Raw genomic sequence first — 24,309 nt, 5'->3', positions numbered from 1 at the left:
ATCTCTTCTCGATCCTCCCAGAGTGCAGGACACGGAATAACGGGCTCAAGTTAAAGGAAGCCAGATTCCAGCTGGACATCAGGAAAAACTTCCTGACTGTTAGAGCAGTACGACAATGGAATCAGTTACCTAGGGAGGTTGTGGGCTTTCCCACACTAGAGGCCTTCAAGAGGCAGCTGGACAAGCATCTGTCAGGGATGCTTTAGGGTGGATTCCTGCCTTGAGCAGGGGGTTGGACTCGATGGCCTTGTAGGCCCCTTCCAACTCTGCTTTTCTATGATTCTATGATTCTAAGTCCAAAAAGTTTAGGAGAGCAATCACCACGCATAGACCCACACAGACCCTGTTCAGATGACACACTAAGCCAAGGTGGTTAAGCGTTTTGACCGAACATTATACCATGTGAACCATAGCATGTCGTGTGAACCATTCCTAACCAGGGTGGCGACCTAACGATGGTTTAAACCCGCTCACTAACCACTTGCTGCAAAGGGGTTGGCGACCTAACCATGGCCTGGCGTGTTGTCTGAGCAGTCCCCCACCCCCCAGCACACACACATTTTTCATTTTGTTGAAGTGTGTCCAGTGGGCTGGTGTGAAGGCCATGCCTACCCTGGACACCGGCTCTGAAGTCCCGGGTCTACCATTGCCTGGCTGCAGGGCTTAATAGGAGTGCTGGTGGCAGACGCAGAATTCCATGCAGTTCATAGAATCATAGAATAGCAGAGTTGGAAGGGGCCTACAAGGCCATTGAGTCCAACCCCCTGCTCAATGCAGGAATCCACCCTAAAGCATCCCTGACAGATGGTTGTCCAGCTGCCTCTTGAAGGTCTCTAGGGTGGGAGAGCCCACAACCTCCCTAGGTAACTGGTTCCATTCTCGTACGGCTCTAACAGTCAGGAATTTCCTGATGTCCAGCCGGAGTCTTGCTTCCTTTAACTTGAGCCCCTTATTCCGTGTCCTGCACTCTGGGAGGATCGAGAAGAGATCCTGGCCCTCCTCTGTGGGACAACCTTTCAAGTGTTTGAAGAGTGCTATCATGTCTCCCCTCAATCTTCTCTTCTCCAGGCTCAACATGCCCAGTTCTTTCAGTCTCTCCTCAGAGGGCTTCTTTTCCAGACCCCTGATCATCCCCATTGATCAGAGTCAGACCAATGGTCAGTTTAACTCAGTACTGTGTACCCCAGGGGTGTTGAACCTCAGCCCAAAAGTTCAAATCTGGTCCACATGGGGCCTAAATCATAGAATCATAGAATAGCAGAGTTGGAAGGGGCCTGCAAGGCCATCGAGTCCAACCTCCTGCTCAATGCAGGAATCCACCCTAAAGCATCCCCGACAGATGCTTGTCCAGCTGCCTCTTGAAGGCCTCTAGTGTGGGAGAGCCCACAACCTCCCTAGGTAACTGATTCCATTGTCGCACTGCTCTAACAGTCAGGAGGTTTTTCCTGATGTCCAGCTGGAATCTGGCTTCCTTTAACTTGAGTTCAGTCTTTTTATTGGCCCTTGCCAAGGTAGCATTACATGCCCCAGGATAATTTCTCCTGCGTGCAACATGCCAAAGTGGCCCAAACGGATATCCGTCTTCTCACCCCTCTGCCCCTGGGATTCTGCAGACACGGCTTAATGGTGGCTGTGTGAGATGACTAACGGGCGAGAACCGACACGTCTGGGAAGGGAGACGCTCTGGTGTTTATCCAAGTACAGTTCCTCTGTGCAGCGGATCATGCAAAATGCTCCCCACAACCGCATGAGGAAGCAGAACATCGTTTTAGATTTAGGGGGGTTGGGGGTCGTGCGTGTGTGATGTCACTGGTGGATCCCCTGTGGAAGCACACCAGGCACAGGGGTGAGCAGAAGGCGGATCGGGATACACTGATGAATCTCCAGGTGATGTGCGGGAGATTGGCAAAAGTTTCCGACGCCCCGTCGTTTTATGCAACAGCAAAATGACTTTGGCTCCGCTCGAATCAGGCGGCTGAAGGGAAGAAAGCAGTGGAGGCTGGTGGCTCTGAGGTCAGTGGGGCGGTGAATCTCTCCGGGTTTCAGTCAGAACTCTAAAGGAGCTCTCCAACCTTAGATAGCTCCTTCAGAGTTCTGCCTGGTTCTGCCTGAAACCCGGAGTGGATTCATTGCCCCACTGACATTGGAGTCACCAGCCTCCGCTGGAAGAAAGTTGCGGGATGGGGAGACGGGCCAGGAGTGGGCTTTAGTGTGAGAGGACGGTGAGCTCGGTTTATTTCTAGTCGTGAAAACAAATTCCTCTGCTCAGAGGCACCCTGTTCTTTAAGCATATGTTTTTTGTGCATGGCTGTTTTGTATTCCTTGGGGTGCTCTCTCTCTCTCTCTCTCTCTCTCTCTCTCTCTCTCTCTCTCTCTCTCTCTCTCTCTCTCTCTCTAATTGAAATAGCCATGGCTTGGTGGTAAATCCCCTGCCTTGCATTCTGAAGACCCAGTTTCAATCCCCAGGTAGGGCAAGAAAAACTCCTGGCTGAAACTCTGAAGAGCCGTGGCTGCCGGTCAGTGTTGACAATACTGAGTTAGATGGGCCATTGATCTGATTCAGCATGAGGCAGCTTCCTATGTTCCCGAAATCGGCCCACCTGCTCCTCTGCCTGTTCTCTCTTCCAGAATCCTCTGTGCATTGCAGAGGGTTGGGGCCACGTTCTCAGTCACCTGGTTTGCACGATCAACAGCCCCTGGGTTCTGCCGCCTGGGTCTGCCATGGCGCTTGGGTCCAGATGACACAACAAACTGCATCCATGGTGGGTGACGAGGCAAATGTCACTGTAGCCTGTTTCACCCACGATGATTGTGCTAACCAGCCCACCTGAGTCATAAACCTGACCTTGCAGAACGGCCATGGCCAGGTTTGGACAATCGTGGGGGTGAAAGAAACCACTCTTTCCCAGCTCCCCACATGTGCTGGTCACACGACCATGATTTATAGAATTACCCACAATGCAGAGCAGGTGGCCATGTGGTCCAAACCCGGCACAGGGAAAGAACCCACGATGGGTTCTTTTGCCCCTGCAATCTTCCGAACGCAGCCCCTGTGTTGCTACTTTACAGATTCTGTTTCTACCTAAAGGATGGTCATTATTTCCACCTTTGCATCTCTACGCATAAATGAGCATATCTGCATTTTATGCAAATCTGCACCTTCTTTTTTGGAGATGTGCAAGTGGCCACCCTAGCGAGCTGCTGTCTTTAGGACAGGGTGTAGAATCTCTTCCATCCCGGGAGGCAGAATTCCGTTTTTAAGGAGCTTTCGGGGGGCACATTCCTGACTGAAGGCAAAAGCGGGCGAGGCCGAAGATGCTGGTGTACTTTAGCTGAAATGCTCTCGCTGCCAGTAACTAAGGCTTAGCACAGGCATTTCAACCTTTTAGCAGGGCTGGCCCTACCATGAAACAAGAAGATGCAGGTGAAGCAGACGGCAGAGTATGGGAAGAGCATCACTCTCTCCCCCTCCAAAGGGTGAGCCGCTTCCTGGTCCTGCCGTCCGACTGCATGGCGGGTCAGCTGCCCGGCCACGCAGGCAGCCGGCAGGACCAAAAAGCCGCTGTGCCCTCGTATGCCGCCATGCCTCCCAGTCTGCTCTTTTCATGCGCCTCCCAACCCAAACGGCCTCGCCCAAGCTCAGGCAAATTATCGCGAGAGTTCCTGGAAGTTCCACTTCACAAAGCTGTATTTTGGTATTGATGTCACTTTTTATCTATCTCTTGTACGTTTTATATCGATTTTGCTGGTCTGGAACTGTAATAAATAATAACTGAATTGAATCCTGGAAGTTCCAGGATCTGTTGCGATACTTTGCCCGAGGCACAAGTGCTGCACGGCACCTGAAGGCGGAAAAAATTCCTGACTGTTAGAGTGGTACGACAATGGAACCAGTTACCTGTGGGCTCTCCCGCACTAGAGGCCTTCAAGAGGCAGCTGGACAACCATCTGTCAGGGATGCGTTAGGGTGGATTCCTGCATTGAGCAGGGGGTTGGACTTGATGGCCTTGTAAGCCCCTTCCAACTTTACTATTCAATAATATAATTCTATGGTGCAGGCATCAATATGATATACAGATGTTTGTAAACGTGTTTTGGACATTTTCACTTTTCTGTTTTCAAGCTGCAGGGGGTGCTGGGGTCCGTAGTTTGGGGGTGCTCTTGGATCCAGAACTATCACTTGAGGCACAGGTGAACTCAGTGGCAAAGAGCACCTTTTCTCAGCTTAGGCTGATATACCAGCTACGCCCTTATCTGGACAGAGACAACCTAGCTGCAGTGATCCATGCTCTGCTAACCTCTCGTTTGGATTACTGCAATGCGTTATACGTGGGGCTGCCTTCGAAAACGGTCCGGAAACTTCAACTGGTACAAAACAGGGCAGCACGGTTACTAACAGGGACTGGCCGACAAGATCACATTACGCCAGTCCTTTTCCAGCTTCATTGGCTGCCAGTCCAGGTCCGGGCCCGATTCAAAGTGCTGGTACTGACATTCAAAGCCCTAAACGGCTTGGGGCCAGGCTATCTGAAGGAATATATGTACCTGCCTGGACCCTAAGGTCATCCTCAGGGGTCCTTCTCTGCGAGCCCCTGCCAAAGGAAGTGAGGCAGGTGGCTACCAGGAGGAGCAGGGCCTTCTCTGCTGTGGCACCCCGGCTGTGGAATGAGCTCCCTAAGGAGGTTCGCTTGGCACCTACATTATATGCGTTTAGACGCCAGGTGAAGACCTTTTTATTCTCCCAGCATTTTAACAGTCTATAAATAAATTTTAACTTGGTGTTTTAAATTTGTAATTTTGCATTGCTGCTGTTTTTATCTGGTTGAGCTTCTATACTGTATTTTATATTATGGCTTTATACTGTTGTTTTATACTTTGAATGTTTTTAATTTTTGTGAACCGCCCAGAGCACTCCAGCTGTTGGGTGGTATAGAAATGCAATAAATCAATAAATCAATCAATCAATAAATAAAATAAACAAAGCTAGCTGGAAGTGATGCAAGACCATCAGTGCGGTGTAACCTATTGTCTGCTTAGAGATGCCAGGTGGTGGCTGTGAACTGGACCAACTAGTAAAACCGGAGTTTGGCAGGTCATGCGGCAGTGCGCTCTTGAAAGCTGCTAAACTTTGGAACCAACTCGACAAGTCTATTTTGTTATTGATCTCGGTCCGGCTCCCTTCCTGCAGCGTCATCCGTTGGGGCTGCCCCAGTCTTGCCCCCCTTCAGACCCCTTCAAAGAGCTCGTCTTTTTCAGACTGACTGTACAACGTAGGTCTCCGTCTGTAACGCCGGGCCTTTTGACTCGCATTGCTTGTGGTGGCTTGGAAAAAGTTCTCCAACAGACATTCTAGGGCACAGTGATGTGTATCTGTAATCTGTTCTCACAAAGAGCAGGACTATACCATGTGGGAGTCCAGATGGCAGAAGGAAGAGGAGGGTTCTCTTCCACAAAAACAGGTCCCCACACATTGAAGACTAGTATGTCAAGGGGAAGGCAAAGATAGGAGCCTTGTTCCTGATATCTAGGTTTTTATGTGCAAAGACAAAAGCAAACACACAAAAATCGAATGCACAGTTTTGGGATGGGGGATAACTGTCTTGGCAGCAGTACATGTGAAAAGGATCTCACGGTTGTAGCTGATCACAAGCTGAACAAGAGTCAGCACAGTGTGATAAGGCTGCAAAAAGGCAAATGTGATTTTAGGGTGCATTAAGGAAAAGGAAAGAAACCTCTTGTGCAAGCACTGAGTCATTACTGACTCTTGGAGGGACGCCAGCTTTCGCTGACGTTTTCTTGGCAGGCCTTAAAGCGGGGTGGTTTGCCATTGCCTTCCCCAGCCGTTATTACCTTTCCCCCAGCTAACTGGGTACTCATTTTACCGACGTCGGGAGGATGGAAGGCTGAGTTGACCCGAACCGGCTGCCTGAAACCAGCTTCCGCTGGGATCGAACTCAGGCCGTGGGGAGAGTTTCAACAGGTCCATAATTTCCAAATCTTGGAAAGGGATTGCTCCATTTTATTCTGCACTTGGCCAACCTTACCTGGAGTACTATGTCCATTTCTGGGGGCTGCACATTAGGAAGGATGTAGACAAATCGGATCAGCTTTAGAGGAGGCCGATGAAGATGGTCAGGGATATATAGAAAGCAAGTCCTATAAAGAAAGGTTGGAGGAACTGAGTGTGTGTAGCCTGGAGAAGAGAAGACTGATAGGGAGTGGGGACATGATCACCTTCTTCATAGACCAGAAGGTCTGTCCCAGAGAAGAGGGCAAAGATTTGCAGGAGTGGATCTCAGGGGCTTAATTTACAGGAGAGATTTTGGATGAACATTAGGAGAAACTTCCTGTCGGTCACAGCAATTTGACAATGGAACCAATGACCTAGATGGTTGGTGGGCTCTCCATCAACAGAGATATTCAGCCATCTGTTGGCAGGGCCGGCCCTCCTATGAGGTGGGCTGAATCCCCTGCATCAGGCGGTGGATCTGGAAGGGTGGAGGCTCATGCATGCCCCCCCCCCGGCCACTGGGTGGCCCCCATGCCCTGCCGGGGCTGCCCTTTGCCTCCTTCTGAGAACCTCCAGAGTGGCAGGCAAATAGCTTCTTGCATAGTTCCTTTAAAGCTCCAACTGGTTCTGACTGAAACCCGGCGCGGATTCCCTGCCCACTGACATTGGAGCCACCAGCTTCCACTGACTGCCAGGTATTTTTTAGCTCTGGATTTTCTACACTGGGCAGGGGGGTTGGACAAGGTGACCTAAAAGCCCCGCTCCCAACTCCGTGATGATTCTATAAATGTTTTTTCATAACAAGTCACACTTAGTATTGTGAGTCCTGATGTTTCCTCTGTAATGGCGCAGACCAGACACACGTTTACGACCTCGTCTACTGGGCGTGAGATGTAGAGCTGTGCGCCTCATCAGTTCTGGATCCAAATCCCAAACCAAAGTGGGGCGATTTGGACCAAATTGGTCAAAATCCAGATTGGGTCTAGATTGGTCTGGAGCAGGTTGGTTCGATCCGAAGCACTCTAACCCTAACTCCATCCCCCATGCGAGCTGAGATTTTTTATGGAAGATGGGGGTTCTATATTTTTGTAGATCTATGTTGCACACAATGGCAGCCATAAAGGGCCATTTCAGGCCATTTCCCCTTTATGGCTGCCCTTGTGGGCAACATTGTTGTTTATTCGTTCAGTCATTTCCGACTCTTCGTGACTTCATAGACCAGCCCACGCCAGAGCTTTCTGTCGGCCGTTGCCACCCATAGCTCCCCCAAGGTCGAGTCCGTCACCTCCAGAATATCATCCCTCCATCTTGCCCTTGGTCGGCCCCTCTTCCTTTTGCCTTCCACTTTCCCTAGCATCAGCCTCTTCTCCAGGGTATCCTGTCTTCTCATTCTGTGGCCAAAGTACTTCAGTTTTGCCTTTAATACCATTCCCTCAAGTGAGCAGTCTGGCTTGATTTCCTGGAGTATGGACTGGTTTGATCTTCTTGCAGTCCAAGGCACTCTCAGAATTTCCCTCCAACACCACAGTTCAAAAGCATCTCTCTTCCTTCGCTCAGCTTTCCTTATGGTCCAGCTCTCGCAGCCATAGGTTACTACGGGGAATACCATTGCTTTAACTATGCGGACCTTTGTTGTCAGTGTGGTGTCTCTGCTCTTAACTATTTTATCAAGATTTGTCATTGCTCTCCTCCCAAGAAGTCAACGTCTTCTGATTTCCTGGCTGCAGTCAGCGTCTGCAGTAATCTTTGCACCCAGAAATACAAAGTCTGTCACTGCCTCCACGTTTTCTCCCTCTATTTGCCAGTTATCAATCAAGCTGGTTGCCATAACTTGGTTTTTTTGGGGTTTAACTGCAACCCAGCTTTTGCACTTTCTTCTTTCACCTTCGTCATAAGGCTCTTCAGCTCCTCCTCGCTTTCAGCCATCAAAGTGGTATCATCTGCATATCTGAGATTGTTAATGTTTCTTCCCGCGATTTTAACTCCAGCCTTGGATTCGTCAAGCCCAGAACGTCGCATGTTCTGCCTACAAGTTGAATAGGTAGGGTGAGAGTATACAACCCTGCCGTACTCCTTTCCCAATCTTAAACCAGAGCCCCCATCTTCCATAAAAATGGCAGCTCGCATGGATGATGGGAACTGCCAGGCATGAGTGGATGAGTCCGGCAAGTCCCTGCTGCTTGCATGGCTCAGCAGGGAGGGACAGCAGCTCGCCGGGTTCAAGGAGGGAGTGCGATGGCCTTCCGGTTGGGCGCCCGCAACCTCACAACCAACTTTCAAGGGCATTCACCAAGCGGCTGCTCAGCAGATGCCTGGAAAGTGCAACTTCCAACCCGCTTCGGATGTCTGAACCTCACTTCGGATCCGAAGCGAGTGGGGTGGGTGGGGGTTGATGCACAGCCCTAGTGAGAAATAAACCCTATGCCCGGAGTGCAGACTGTCTTGCAGCCCACGGTTTGAATTCTATTTCAGAGCAGCTTTCAGGGGAAACGTTTCAGTGGTGGGCAGGAGGACAGAAGGCAAAATGGGAGAGGCCACAAATACAAAGAATGCCAACTCATTGTAGCTTAAAGCATTTAATGCCAGTAATGCAGTCTTCGGAGAGGGTTTTTTCCCACCCTTTTGGAATGGGGGAGGGGGAAATTGCACAAAAGCCAATGAAACTACCAAATGGTTGGTGGTTGTGGGGATAGACGTGGGACCACCGTAAAGGGGATTGACCCTCTGGGGAAAATGGGGTGGGGGTGGATTTGGACCCCCAGGAGGGCGTGATCATGCAGCTCTACCTTTCTCAGTGAGCCAGATTCCCCATGACTGGGCACAGCCCCATGTAAGCAAGAAAGTATTTCTGCCCCTCATTTAGGCGGAACAAATCTTAGCTCAAAAGCTGGACACAGACATGGTGGTGGTGGTGGTGGTGGTGGGAACGTATTTTCATTTGCAAAGAGCCGTGTGAATGTGGACCAGTAAGATGAATGGCTGTGAAACCAACGGTACAATTCCAGAACAGAGGAGAAGGATGCAGAGTTAGAAAAGCAAAGTCCACGTGATTCGGAAGTGACAGCCGAGACATTGTCAACACGTGTGAATATGGCGAGACACATGGTTTTAACTACAATGAGTTATTGCTATGCCTCCCTCCGTCTTCGGAAAGTCTAGTTAACTGAAGGAAACATCAAACATTGGTCCTTTTCATACAAAGTATGTCAATTTCATTTGGTACAGTCCCTGATAAATACAGTATAGGTACATTTTGTGTGTGTATATATGCACATGTGTGTGTATTATGTATACATACACATATACGTACACACACACACACCTACTATAATTATTTATAATTGTCTCGCAGGAAGCCTATGACAGAAGATGGAAAAAGACATCATAAAAATCTCTTTTACAGAGTGTATATTACACAAGGAAGTCTGTACAATTATACGCACCCATCCACAGTTGTTACAAAATATTCTGCATGTGATCAGGTGTGTGGGTGGGTGTTATTCCTTCTAACCCTGGCCCTCCCTTGCTCAACGATGCAAAAACACTGACAGCATGTGTCTATTTCCAACTGTGTTTATAGAAATACCAAGTTTTATTTTATTTTTTAAAAAGCAAACAAACCCAAATCGAACAATAAATCGTTCGTTTTAACATCACGGCTCTGAATTAGCAAGTGGACATTGCGCGCTCAGAAGCTGCAGTGCTAGTGCAGAGTTTCATGCGTGTGGAAGCTGTTACGTTCTGAGCTTTGCTCTGCTCATGCAATGGGAGGGAAAAAAATCTCCATTGTGCCTGCAGAGCATTGAATGAGGCAGCTCGGTATGAGCTGTAACTTCATCCCCATGTCAGAACTACATGGAGTGTCGGGTTGTATCAAAATATCTGCTTAAGCAATGAAGGGATCGTATTGCAAGTGTGTGTGTGTGTGTGTGTGTGTGTGTGTGTGTGTGTGTGTGTGTGTCCATCACCCAAAATTATTACTTGGTGATCCTAGACTTTTGTATCACAAAACTGGCCCAGACTGATGGGTTTCATGACCAATTAGTTGCAAGTGCATCCAGATTTAAGCCGGATCAACTACCCTGGTGGAAATGAACTTCCCTGCCTCCCCTTCCCAGGGCAGCCACTCCAACCCCCTGAAAGTGCTACACAGAGAGTCAGGAACCCCCAATGAGTGGGATGAGCTCTGGTGATTTGGGGAGAAAGAGGACCTTCCATGAAGGGATCCTTTCCTCTTGTGGAAGGCAGACCCCAGATCCAACCCCTGAAGGCAGGAACAAAATCCCAATGGCATTAGGAAGAAGAAGGGGCTGGGTTCCTGCTACCAGAAGAAGCACTTTGATGGCTGCCAAGCAAGGTCCTGATGCAGCATCATTGGTTGCCAAGCAACAGCCTGATGCCGCATCAATGGTTGCCAAGCAACAGCCTGAGGAAGCACTGCTATATCATCACCTCCAATTGAGCTCCAGCTGGAAGCTTGCTCTTCAAAAGATGCCTGGAACTGGTAAAGCAGTCAACCTGGATAAGAAATCGACTAGACATATACCGTTTTGGCCTAGTTCTCATGCAGGTGACAAACTTAGCATTGTATACCCACGTGACTGGGTACTTTTGCATATTTGTCCTTGGAAACACTCACGTTGTGTGTGATGGTTCCTGTGTGATATTGGTTGATCCTCCAGTGTGCACCCCTAATAGAAATGACATTCCCAATGATCAAACCATTTGATTATCCAACTAAAAATTAGATACGTTACTGTACTTTTTTTTTTTAACCTATTTATACGCACTATATATCTCTATGATTTTACTCTCTCCTATGCACTGGAAGTATGATAACACAAGCCTAAGGAAGACTAGCAGCAAACAAACGGAGCCTGGATCACTGGTCCCTAAAGATTATCCAAAGGCGTCGATCTGAAGAGTACCAGCTTGGAAGCTCTAAACTATTATAAATCCACTGTATATGGTACATAGGGGCTGCTGAATCTCTAGATTTGACCCAGCTCCAAGGTTAATGGGATAATGATGGAAAGGATATGAAATATGGTTATAACACCTCTTACATCTGCCATCTGTGTTTCTATCTCTGCTTTGATATCTACACCTGTGCTATTAATATAAATGTTAAAGGGGGAGATTGAGGGGAGACATGAAAGCACTCTTCAAGTACTTGAAAGGTTGTCACACAGAGGAGGGCCAGGATCTCTTCTCGATCCTCCCAGAGTGCAGGACACGGAATAACGGGCTCAAGTGACAGGAAGCCAGATTCCGTCTGGACATCAGGAAAAAAGTCCTGACTGTTAGAGCAGTACGACAATGGAACCAGTTACCTAGGGAGGTGGTGGGCTCTTCCACACTAGAGGCATTCAAGAGACAGCTGGACAACCACCTGTCAGGGATGCTTTAGGGTAGATTCCTGCATTGAGCAGGGGGGTTGGACTTGATAGCCTTAGAGGCCCCTTCTAACTCTACTGTTCTATGATTCTATTGAAAACCAGCTTTAGAAATAAATTTAGTCAATTTTGCCAGATACTTGCTATCAGATTTCTTATTTCAATCTCTAAAAATAAATAAAAATTGCCATGCCTTCCTCACTATCTCACGCTTCTTCGTGTTTGGGGTATCTTTTGAATTTGCCATCATGCATAAGCGTTACGCATTAATCTAGTGCAAGATGGACCAAGAGACCCCTAATTATCTAGAGGCTCTTTTTGTCATTTTGAACTCCCAAGTTCGGCCTTGGATTAATCTTTTAATTTCAGTGAATTCTGGGCTGTGATGAACCAAAATACTATCACAGACATTCACCTCCCCAAATGGTGAAAGTTATTCCAGGTTTGAAAGTGAATCCTAGAATTTGGGTGTTGTGTAATCTGGAGAACAGGAATATGTCTCCTCCTCATCCCACACTGATTTTTTTTTTTTGGGGGGGGGCTCTAGATATTCCTCTTATGCACAAATGCAACAAACAGCAGCCTGCTTGTGCAGCCTTTAAGATGATTGCAGGTTCCTGGGAACTGTGCCTGGATTATGACGCATTAAAGCAGCAGTCTCTGCAGCCGAAACTCTCCCCACGGCCTGAGTTCGATCCCAGCAGAAGCTGGTTTCAGGCAGCCGGCTCGGGTCGACTCAGCCTTCCATCCTCCCGAGGTCGGTAAAATGAGGACCCAGTTAGCTGGGGGAAAGGTAATCACGGCCGGGGAAGGCAACGGCAAACCACCCCGCTATAAGGCCTGCCAAGAAAACGTCAGCGAAAGCTGGCGTCCCTCCAAGAGTCAGTAATGACTCAGTGCTTGCATGGTTTGTGAGCACTACTAAATTACCAAGGCAGAAGTGGTTGTCGAGTAAACCACGTTCCCTGACAATGCATGCCATAATTGATTGAGGTGGAAGGTATCCACAGCTCAACTGGAGCTGCAACATTCATCTAGTGGGCTGTTAGTAGGGCTGTGCACCCCCCCCAAACCACTTCGGGGCCTGATCCGACCCTCCCCTGATCCCCTCTGGAACCAGATCCGGAGGGCTGGAGTGAGATTCGGCCGCCATTTTGCCCCCCCTCACTTACTTGCCTTCGCGGCGGGCAGCGGAGGCAGGTAAGTGGGGAAGGGGGGACAAAATGGGGGTCGAATAGGTCTCCCTCCCCCACTTACCTGGCGCCACCGCGCCACATGGACAGCGGTGGCAGCGAGCCAGGTAAGCTCCCCCACTTACCTGCATCTGTCACAGCCCAAGCGGAGGCTTCAATTGAGGCCCAGGCCTCAAGGCGGAAACAGGCCTGTTTCCGCCTTGAGGCCTGGGCCTCAGTTGAAGCCACCGCCCGGACCGTGATGGACGCAGGTAAGCCCCCCTGCCCCCTTACCTGGCTCCACTGCCGTTGTTGCACGGACTGTGGCGGCGCCAAGTAAGCCCCCCTCCCCCCCACTTACCTGTGTCTGGAGCTTCGGAATGCTCCGAATCGCTTCGGACCATTCCGAACTGCTCTGCGCCGATCCGGACCTCCCCAATCTGCTTCAGAACCGGGCTTCGGAGGTCCGGATCGGCCCGCTCTGCTTTTGGATTTGGGGATCCGAAACGGAGTGGAGCACAGCCCTAGCTGTTAGAGCAGTACGATAATGGAACCAGTTTGCTGGGGAGGTTGTGGGCTCTCCCACACTAGAGGCCTTCAAGAGGCAGCTAGACAACCATCTGTCAGGGATGCTTTAGGGTGGATTCCTGCATTGAGCAGGGGGCTGGACTCGATGGCCTTGTAGCCCCCTTTCAGCGCTACTATTCTATGATTCTAGTGAGCATCGGATGATTGACACTGGACAATATTTCAAAAAGGAGACTTAATGTGCATTTTATCTGTTCATTCTATTAAAGCCTGCATTGACCTCTTCATTGAGGATCTTAAGATAACATTTTAAAGCATGGAGTGCTTTCTACAAACTCCGGTTGGTGGCCCAGCTATGCCCCTATCTGGACAGGGATAACCTAGCTTCAGTTGTCCATACTCTGGTAACCTCCAAATTAGATTACTGCAATGCCCTCTACGTGGGGCAGCCTTTGAAGACGGTCCGGAAGCTGCAGCTTGTGCAAAATGCGGTGGCCAGATTGATAGCTGGAACAGGGAGGTTTGAGCATATAACACCGATTCTGGCCTGCTTGCATTGGCTGCCTATACGCTTCCGAACCCAATTCAAGGTGCTGGTTTTAACCTATAAAGCCTTACAGAGCTTGGGACCGCAATACCTGATGGAACACCTCTCCCAACATGAACCTACCCGTACACTGGGCTCAACATCTAAGGTCCTCCTCCGAGTGCCTACTCCAAGGGAAGCTCGGAGGATGGCAACAAGGGACAGGGCCTTTTCGGTGATGGCCCCCCAACTGTGGAATGATCTCCCCGACGAGGCTCGCCTGGCACCAACATTGTTATCTTTTCGGCGCCAGGTCAAGACTTTTCTCCTCTCCCAGGCATTTTAACAGCATTTAAAAACGTTAAGTTTTTTTTTAAATGGATACTGTTGTTTTTATACTGTTTTTATGTTTTTGATGGTTTTTAAATCTTGTATACTTTTTAATGTTTACCGTTTTTAACTGTTGTAAACCGCCCAGAGAGCTTCGGCTGTGGGGCGGTACATAAATGTAATAAATAAATAAATAAACATCTGAGACATGTTTGCACTAATATTTAAAACTAGATTTAGAAATAATTTCATTATCATTGGATAATGGGAAGTGTTGCCATTTTGGGACCATTAATGATGCCTTCCGCCACCATTGCGGGAACGACAATGCTCAGAGTATTTTGGGAAGAGTGAAGCCATGACAGTTAACGGTGCAATCTTATGCACATTTAGACAAAAAAGAAGTTCTACAACACGCAGCATTTCCCAGCCAGCCATGCTTGGAGTTGTAGGACTTTCCCCTGGTCTAAACGTGCATAGGATTGTGGCCTAAATCAGTTTCATGTGGGAACACTTGAAGGATTTGGTCTGTGCAAATTCCAGTATGAAGTGACCAGTACTATACTTCCTGGACTAATCTGAACTTGACTGCATTTTTCACTTCTGGGGTCTTCTGAGGCAGTTCTTGGTTCAAAAATGCATCTACACATGCATATTTTGAGAGAAAACATGTTTAAGAATAAGTATTTCGATAATATTTTAATGCGATTTTTTTTTGCAAGTGTAAATCGCTGTCGTCGTCATCAGATTAATGGGCTGAGTGCATGCAAAAGCGACAGAGTTTCATAACCTGTTGCTAAACAGGTTTTAGTTTTTGGGAGACCCAAGTTTATCAAAACATTTGGATTTGGGATTTTAAATGAACCAGCCACATGGACAGGGCTGATTTCATGGGTCTTTCCCTGGACTTGGGCCACCCTCTCTTCTCAATGAACCTGTCTGATGGAGTGCTTTCTACCAACTCTGGTTGGTGGCCCAGCTACGCCCCTATCTGGACAGGGATAACCTAGCTTCAGTCGTCCATGCTCTGGTAACCTCCAAATTAGATTACTGCAATGCCCTCTACATGGGGAAGCCTTTGAAGATGGTCCGGAAGCTGCAGCTTGTGCAAAATGCAGCGGCCAGATTGATAACTGGAACAAGGAAGTTTGAACATATAACACTGATTCTGGCCTGCTTGCATTGGATGCCTGTATGTTTCCGAGCCCAATTCAAGGTGCTGGTTTTGACCTATAAAGCCTTACACGGCTTGGGACCACAATACCTGATGGAACGTCTCTCCCGACATGAACCTACCTGCTCACTGCACTCAACATCTAAGGTCCTCCTCCGAGGGAAGCTTGGAGGATGGCAACAAGGGAGAGGGCCTTTTCAGTGGTGGCCCCCCAATTATGGAATTATCTCTCCAATGAGGCTTGCCTGGCACCAACACTGTTACCTTTTCAGCGCCAGGTCAAAACTTTTCTCTTTTCCCAGGCATTTAACAGCATTTAACAATGCTAAGTTTGGTTGTTTTTTTAACGGACCCCAGAACTGCTGTTTTAAATGGATACCGTTGTTTTTATACCGTTTATGTTTTTGATGGTTTTAAATTTTGTATACTTTTTAATGTTCACTGTTTTTAACTTTTGTAAACTGCCCAGAGAGCTTCGGTTATGGGGCAGTATATAAATGTAATAAATCAAATCAAATCAATCGTATCCCAGGCAATTGGCTCCCACACACCTCTTTGGGTGGTATATTCCAGGTCATGTCCGAAGGCTCATGGTGCAGCCACCTTGCCGGATGGTTGACCACCTGGGAACCTCAAGCACGCCGTCTTGAGTTCCATTATAGAAGAACAAAAATGGACTGAGCTGAATCACATATATAAATATAAACATTGCTCTAGTTCGCATGGCTCCCACTTGTGGAAAAGCATCTCCTACACGGCCGGGGTAATGTTTAAAGGGCCTGGTTAACCACGGGTGACGGTGCTGATGGAGCACTTGGCTATGGTTGAAGAGGCAGGAGGAATTTGCTCCGGAGGACGGAGATGGGCAGGGAATGTGTGATCTTGAAGCCTGCTTCCAATTTCTTAACCGTCTTTAGAAGAAAACTGAATGATATTTCTGTGCTAGCACTTGGTGGCCTACTGCAAGGTAGTGGCGTAGCCATTCGCCATGCTGAATGGGGTTGATAGTACTGTAGTTTAGAGGGCGCCAGGTTCGTGAAGGGTGGATCAACACAATGAAAAAACAGGAAGGAGGGTAGGAGTGGGGGGGTGAGAGAAGAGAAGGAGAATTTGGGCTGCATTAATAGAAGTATAGCTTCCAAAGCATGTGAGATACTGGTTCCTCTCTATTTGGCCCTGGTTAGGCCTCATCTAGAGTATTGCGTCCAGTTCTGGGCTCCACAATTCAAGAAGGACGCAGACACGCTGAAGCGTGTTCAGAGGAGGGCAGCCAGGATGATCAGGGGTCTGGAAACAAAGCCCTATGAAGAGAGACTGAAAGAACTGGGCCTGTTTAGCCTGGAGAAGAGAAGATTGAGGGGAGACATGAGAGCACTCTTCAAATACTTAAAAGGTTGTCACTCAAAGGAGGGCCAGGATCTCTTCTTGATCCTCCCAGAGTGCAGGACACGGAATAACGGGCTTAAGTTAAAGGAAGCCAGATTCCAGCTGGACATCAGGAAAAACTTCCTGACTGTTAGAGCAGTACGACAATGGAATCAGTTACCTAGGGAGGTTGTGGGCTCTCCCACACTAGGGGCCTTCAAGTGGCAGCTGGACATCTGTCTGTCAGGGATGCTTTAGGGTGGATTCCTGCCTTGAGCAGGGGGTTGGACTCGATGGCCTTGTAGGCCCCTTCCAACTCTGCTATTCTATGATTCTATGATTCTAAGAAAAAGAAAGGCCGGCGGGAAGTAGAACAAACGTCAGTTTTTTTTAAAAAATGTGCTTTATAGAGTGCTTTTTAAGATGTTCGTCTTTTCTGTTGGTTTTACTTGGATTAATTTTTGTCCCAGTTTTAATTTTTAGATTTTATTGTTATGTTCCTATATTTTACGTTTTTTACCTCTTATTTTGTCAACCACCCAGAGGGCTTTGGCTATAGAATGGGAGTTAATAAAGAAACACATAAATAGAAGTTGTGTGAAGAATGGTTAGCACTGCCTGGCGGACGGTGTGGTGCGTCAGGAGCCGGTCTGTAACGAACCGCCCTGGAGGGGAAAAGGCATCACCATCATCATCATCACAAGGCTCAACTTTGGTTTTAAGCCCCTGTTCTCCTTGCTGTAAGTGGGTGAGGAGATTGAGGACTCAAACCAAAACGTAAATCCATGCTCCCCTTTTTGTAATACATAAGCACCATGATTGTCTAAGGGGGCAGGGAGGGTGGGGCAGCCATTCTTTACTCTGAAGTGTGAGAGGCCAGCTCCAGATATGGGCCTGTTTAGCCTGGAGAAGAGAAGATTGAGGGGAGACATGATAGCCCTCTTCAAATCCTTAAAAGGTTGTCCCACAGAGGAGGGCCAGGATCTCTTCTCGATCCTCCCAGAGTGCAGGGCACGGAATAACGGGCTCAAGTGACAGGAAGCCAGATTCTGGCTGTACAGCAGGAAAAACTTCCTGGCTGTTAGAGCAGTATGACAATGGAACCAGTTACCTAGGGAGGTGGTGGGCTCTCCCACACTAGAGGCCTTCAAGAGGCAGCTGGACAACCACCAGTCAGGGATGTGGATTCCTGCATTGAGCAGGGGGTTGGACTCGATGGCCTTATAGGCCCCTTCCAACTCTACTATTCTACGATCCTATAACTGTAGCTTGGATGATCTTGTTTCATTTTCAGGACTGCTCCCTGGGAGTTCCACAGAGTAACCAGTTTTATGGTTATATCTGGAGAATACAGGTGAGAGTAAGAACTGGCATCCATGTTAGGGGCAGTTAGAATCCGACCAGAGATCACATTTCAGTAGCTGCTCCGTTCAGACCAGTTAAGGCTGCCACAGCTGCTGTAGTCTGGCCACTTAGTGAATAAGCCCCATTGAACTCAACTGGATTTATTTCTGGCTGGATGTGTATGGGATTGTTCTGCAAGGTTGGCTAAAGTCCTTTCTCATGCCCATCATTAATACACTGGGCACCTTTCCAGTGGGGAACTCACCTGTGCAAGTCTTAATGACATGAGTGGGACTTGTGTAAGACCACGGCTCATTTATGTTCACTCACAGGCCCCAAACCAGTGGAGGTTGGTGGCTCCAATTTCAGCGGGGTTGTGATTTCATTCTGGGTTCCAGTTAGAACCAGCCAGAACTCTAAAGGAACTATTCAAGGCGCTGAACCCAGTTTGGGGATAGGGTTGAGCATCTCAGAAAGCTCTTTTATACTTCTGGCTGGATCTGGCTGAAACCCCAGAATGGAATCATAGCCCTGCCAAAATTGGAGTCAACAGTCTCTGCTGGTTCAAACTTTGAACCTTAACTACCTTATAGCTAGAAAACAATCCCTGCTTTGCACCCAGATGGCCCAGTTGATACTAATCAACTCAGATGGCACCTAATTGCCCGTTTCAAGCTTTCAGAGCTGTTTGGGTTCTTTTCCTCTTTCTTTTTACAGGTCTCAGGCCATGGCGTCATGGAGTCAGGACTGACAAGGACTCAGCACTGGTACTTTTCATTAGCAAGGAGACTGAGGTCATCTGCCTCCACCAGCCCCTCAGAATCCACCCTTCCCTCTGAGCTTAGCTACAATACCCAGGGCTGGTGCCAGACAATTTTGCGCCCTAGGCAGGTGAGCTGCTCTCACCCCCACCCCACCCCAGTGTACCTGGGTGCGGGGCGCCATCTCACCCACCCAGCCGAAGCAAAGCCAGGATGCTGGGGTGAGGTGGGCGGCTTCGGAATGGCGCGCCCGGCCGGAAGCCGCTCTGGGAGAGCGACTTCTGGGCACACCGTTCCGAAGCCGCCTGCCTGCCCCAGCATCCTGGCTTCGCTTCAGCTGGGTGCCCACCCAGCCGAAGCGAAGCCAGGACACTGGAGTGGGGCGTGCATACATGGCTTCGCTTTGGCTGGGTGGGCGCCCAGCCGAAGCGAAGCCAGGACGCTGGGGCGGGCGGCTTCGGAACGGCATGCCCAGAAGCCGCCCTCTCAGAGCCGCTGTGGGAGAGCAGCTTCCAGGTGCGGCGTTCGGCACCACCCTTACCTTGCCGCTCTAGGCGACTGCCTGAGTGGCGTCTATGGTAGCACCGGCCCTGGCAATACCCACAGCTGCCGGGGGGAAAGTGATTCTCCAGGAACAAGATATTGTCCCCGATGTGATGCAGAGCATTTTGGGGTGGCCTGGTTTTCAGTGGGCGATTAAGACCCACCAGCTTTACAAAATAGATGGCAACTCCTAGAACAGATTACCTGCAATTTTCGGTCTGAGAAGTACGGCTGTGCTCCGCTTCGCTTCTGGACCCGAATCCTGAACCGAAGTGGGGCAATTTGAATCAGTCCGAATTCGTCCGAAGCAGTGTGGAGTTGGTCGGCTCGATCCAAAGCGCTTCAGATTGCTTCGAACTGATCCAGACAACAGCGAGCCGCTGCCCCTACCCAGCAAGCTGCACAAGTCACTGGGACTTACCAGACCTGTCCGCTCGTGCCCCGTAGCCACCTGCCCTCTCTGGGAGTCACTGTTTTTATGTAAGATGGGGGCGGCGGCTCCATTTTTGTAGATCTAATGTCATGCACAATGTTGGTTGTTAAGGGCCATTTCAGGTCCATTTCCCTTTTACGGCCACCTGTTATGCACAGTATTAGATTGACAAAATATATGGAAGCTGGCTGAAACAAACGCATGAAACGCAGACCTTGGGAAATAAATATTGGTAAACCTCGTTGGCTTGCCTAGAATTCCTTCATCCCTATACGAAAAAGACAAACAACATACCCTTTCATCCGTCTTGATTGTCATTCAATGGTCTGATTTTCTGAAAAAGTGAAGCGATCTCTCTACAGACGTCTGGAACCAACCCCATCCATCTCAGAACTCCATGGGAGATACACGGACTTCTAGCTGAGGTTGGATGATTCATTCATGTTCACCATCACCAATGGCTGAACATGCTGCTGTGCAATGTTACCCCTTACAACCCATCCCTTGTATGGGTTATATATATGCCAATCACCAGTAGTGATAAGAGAGTAAGAATTTAGCAAACCAAACTGGGGAGCCGGGCGAGGGATCTTTTTTAATTGAATTTTTCAGATCTATGTTGGGCACATGAGCGCTGGAATTATTGGGGGAAATGCCCTCACTCTCCTCATTGGTTTCCTCCAAATCCTGCCCCCTTAAACCCTTCTAAAACAGTAGCTAAAAGGACCCCCTACAATGTGAGCCCTGGAGCAGATGTTTCAAAAGTAGACGTGGGTTCTTAAACTTTTCTCCTGATCAGCTTTTGTCTGGGGCGAACATTCTCACAAATTCAAAACTCGGCTACCAGATTTAAATTTGGCTTTAAATTTAAATTGCATTTTCAAATTCACCCGGCTATTAAAAAAATTAACGCCAGTGCCTAGGAAATAGAAACATTTTCGCAGTCTAGACAGGGGAGGGAGGCGTGTAAACCTGGAATGTGCCCATTTTATTTTATTTGCCAAGAACTACATGCCCACATTTTAAAGCCCGTCCTTATATACCTTTAAGGATAGGAGCCCCCTTCTCACACCCTGTAATGCAGGGTGGGGGTCCTCCTTTATTGGTGAGTGGGGACAAAGGACAAGCGAAGTGGTGGCTAAAGGCTGAAGAGTTGGGGTCAAAATGCCAAAAATACCAGCATGTTTTAGCTTGAAGCTCTTTCTGCCTATAACTAAGCCTCAGGGGAGACATTGCAACATTTTATGGGGGGGGGGGGCGCTGCACAAAAGCAGTGAAACCAACAGGTAATAAGGGGGGAAGGGGCGTGGCCAGTCCTAGAGGGCCAGAGTGAGATCCAGGAGGTGCGGATTTGGACTGAGACTGAGTCCCACCCCACCCCCCGGCGACTGATGTAATGCACAATGCCCACCAGTACACAAACGGCGAAGTAAAAGGTAGTTTCACTTAACAACCCCCCCTTCACAGCTTTCGACAAACCTAATGCCCCCCCTTGTTAAAGGAAACAGCTCAAGCTAAGCAGGCCTGAACCCCTCTGGTCTCCCTGCAATTCTAGCAGTGATGCCCACCCTGGTTCTATTTTGATCTCCAGGATTTCATCTCTGACGTGGTGCTGGTTTCAAGTAGGGTCACGATTACCACTCGTGTTTTATGGCTCTGGTCTACCGTCCCAGCCCCAGTTGCCTTGTACCCCATGGGGGTGGAGCGGAGCCCTGCTCTACATAATTCCAAAATATTCCGCCCCCCGCCAGCCTAACATATCCCTCGAAAGCCCCCCCCTCTCCCTTCAAACACTCACATCCGGCCTCCAGGGCCATCTTCTACTGGAGTTGATGAGATCGGAACTAGAGCTGAAAAGCAACCCTAAATAAATGAAATTACACCCATTTGAGAGGGCCCCCGTTGCCCCCCATTCGAAGCAGTCAAAATCCAGGCGTCGGCGCCAAAGCTTTCAGGCGTGCCGCTGAAATCGAGGTTTCAAACCGCCCATTTTGAAGCTCGCGTCAAGAACCGGAAAGGGACCGACTCGAAAAGCTAAAAAGCTGTCTGGTCTCAAGGCACGGAAATTGGAGCCCCAGTTTTTCACTCCTCTTTGCCCAGGTTTTGTGCAATGCTGTTTGTCACCACGATGGCGAAGGACCTTTTGCTACGTTGGCTTCAGCAATCAGTGTGACATTCAGAACCACTCCGGCCCGGGCGGTTTGGCCGGACTACCGCTGCTGACACCGTTTCCCCGTGGAACGGACCGCTGTTGGGGGGGTTATACCAACTCGGCAGACAAAATGGTTGGATCTATGAAGCCTTCAGGGCTGTGACCTCTTCAGAAAAGTGACTTCAAAATGGCTGTGCGTTTCCCCTTGTCTTCCCCTCCCGCCCCTTTTACTCGACGTCTCTCGAAGTTTGGGGGCTAGCGCTCTTCCGCTTGTGCTGCTCCCCTTTGGAAGACGGCCTGGGCTTGCCCAAAGTTCTGACGCCGCCTGCAGCTTCTGTTGGTTCTTGGGAGGGCTGCTGAGAAGGCCTCTGTCGGCTCCCTTTGGGGCCACTCTGGTCAGTCCCCGCTTTGTTGGCCGAGGCCCTGTGCTCTGATCTCTGCTGGTGAGACGGAGCGTGGTGCCGTTTCGTGTATAAAAAAAGGGCCGGGTCAGGCATTGACTCGAGTTCTTCGAAGCAGCTTAGCCGGTCCCGAGACGACAAGTCCTTGAAGGTCGCCTTGTTGTGGAAGGAGCCGGCGGCCGGCCGGCGGGGGTGGGACTTCTGGGTCCGTTTTTTGGGCCTGGCCTCACTGCAAGGCTGAGGGGGGAACGGTTTCTCCGGAGGCCTGTCAGACGGAGGCTTGCCGCTCTGCCGGGTGCTGTGAAGCTTCTGTTTGGTAGCGTGCAGTTGGAAGGAGAGGTAAGCGGCCGCTTCTGTCTGCTTCTGCAGCTCCGTGTTCAGGATGGTGACTCGATGGCTTCTCCTCTTGAGCTCTTCCAGGAACTTCCTCTCTCTGTTCCTCAGGTTGGACCGGAGGGCCGCTACCAAGGTCTCCTTATGCCTCAGCTCCTTGCGCAACTCCAGGTTGTCCTTCTCTTTCTCGTGCAGCTGCGCCTCCATGATCTTGCACTTTTCTTCCAGTTCCTGGTCGATCATATCTGCATTCGAGATAAAGGTGGGAAAGGGACAAACAGACAAGCACGGTTTAATGCAAGACCTCCGCAGCAAAGCCAATGGCATGGCAGTTCTGGGACGCTCAAGAAAGAGTGCCCCACTTGGTTTATATCTGCAGCAGCAGACACGTTATCCTGGGTTCAAATCGGATCACACACTTCGCTCCACGTTTGAAGATTTAGGGCCTTGCTAGACCTACCTTTAAATCCCGGCGTGTGGAGGGGCCAGCCTGCGCTAGAAGTAGTCCACATGTGACACCTGTCCACACGTGACACGCGACGGGGTAAAGGAAAGCCCCGTCGTGTCGGCCATTTTTTTTTTTTAGCTGAAATGGGCCATGTGTGTAGGAACGCACCAACGAGAAGGTAGTTTTTTTTTAAAAAAAAAAGGGTTCCCCACTCCCCCCGATTCCCCCCGCCATATCCGATGCCCCCCCTCCCGCCCGCCCGCCATGTCCGATGCGCCCCTGCCTGCCAGCCATGTCCGATGTCCCCCCCCATGTCCCCTGGCTCTGCTCTTCCTCCCATCTCTCCCGCTGGGTCCACTCCCCCCCCCGGCCCCCATCTCTCCCCCTGCGATTTCCCCCCCTGGCCCCCATCTCTCCCCCCTACGATTTCCCCCCCTGGCCCCCATCTCCCTCCCCCCACGATTCCCCCCCCCGGCCTGATGGGCACAGTGCAGCTTCTCCCAGCTACTCGCGAGTAAGCTGTGTAGCCGGGAAAAGCCATGGAACGGGCTACACCCCTGGGGTACACAGTACTGAGTTAAACTGACCATTGGTCTGACTCTGATCAATGGGGATGATCAGGGGTCTGGAAAAGAAGCCCTCTGAGGAGAGACTGAAAGAACTGGGCATGTTGAGCCTGGAGAAGAGAAGACTGAGGGGAGACATGAGAGCACTCTTCAAATACTTGAAAGGTTGTCACACAGAGGAGGGCCAGGATCTCTTCTCGATCCTCCCGGAGTGCAGGACACGGAATAACGGGCTCAAGTTAAAGGAAGCCAGATTCCAGCTGGACATCAGGAAAAACTTCCTCTGTTAGAGCAGTACGACAATGGAATCAGTGACCTAAGGAGGTTGTGGGCTCTCCCACACTAGAGGCCTTCAAGAGGCAGCTGGAAAACCATCTGTCTGGGATGCTTTAAGGTGGATTCCTGCATTGAGGCAGAGGGTTGGCCCCTTCCAACTCTACTATTCTATGATTCCCCCCAATAGCAAGCACCCTGGTTTTCTTCATGTCTTCCCCTGAGTAAAGCATCTCTCTGCTGTGGCACCCTGGTTGTAGAAATCCTTCCCCTTGGAGGCCCGACTGGCACAGATACTGGCTACGTTTTAATGCTGAGTTAAAACATGGCTGTTTATCAAAGCCATTGAGGGCTAAATTTGCTGAAAGCTGCACATAGTTTTCATGGTTTTATTGTTTAATACGTTTCAGCTGTGCAAATTATGTAGTTTTTTTAACCCTGCTTGAATTGATTTTATCTGTACTCCACCCTGAGATCCCAGTGCCGTAAGGTGGGATAAACGTATTTTAAATAAATAAATAAATAAATAAATCTTTTATTACTACTACTACCTT

At 49.4% G+C, this 24,309-nt stretch overlaps 1 protein-coding gene across 1 annotated transcript in view; it reads right to left on the bottom strand.

Annotated features, from left to right (window-relative positions):
• Positions 1-21,954: 21,954 nt before the first annotated feature.
• Positions 21,955-24,309, bottom strand: part of CCDC92B (coiled-coil domain containing 92B) — a 35,843-nt gene continuing 33,488 nt past the window's right edge. The window contains exon 3 of the mRNA XM_063146845.1: positions 21,955-22,713. Within this exon, the coding sequence (XP_063002915.1) occupies positions 21,962-22,713 (752 nt within the window). The 3' untranslated portion in view covers positions 21,955-21,961. The remainder of the gene's footprint in view (positions 22,714-24,309) is intronic.

The sequence above is a fragment of the Elgaria multicarinata genome, chromosome 22 (assembly GCF_023053635.1).
Source record: "Elgaria multicarinata webbii isolate HBS135686 ecotype San Diego chromosome 22, rElgMul1.1.pri, whole genome shotgun sequence".
In the NCBI taxonomy this organism is placed as follows: Eukaryota; Metazoa; Chordata; class Lepidosauria; order Squamata; family Anguidae; genus Elgaria; species Elgaria multicarinata.
Note: the sequence above shows the minus strand (reverse complement) of the source record. Positions and strands in the feature narration are given on the sequence as shown.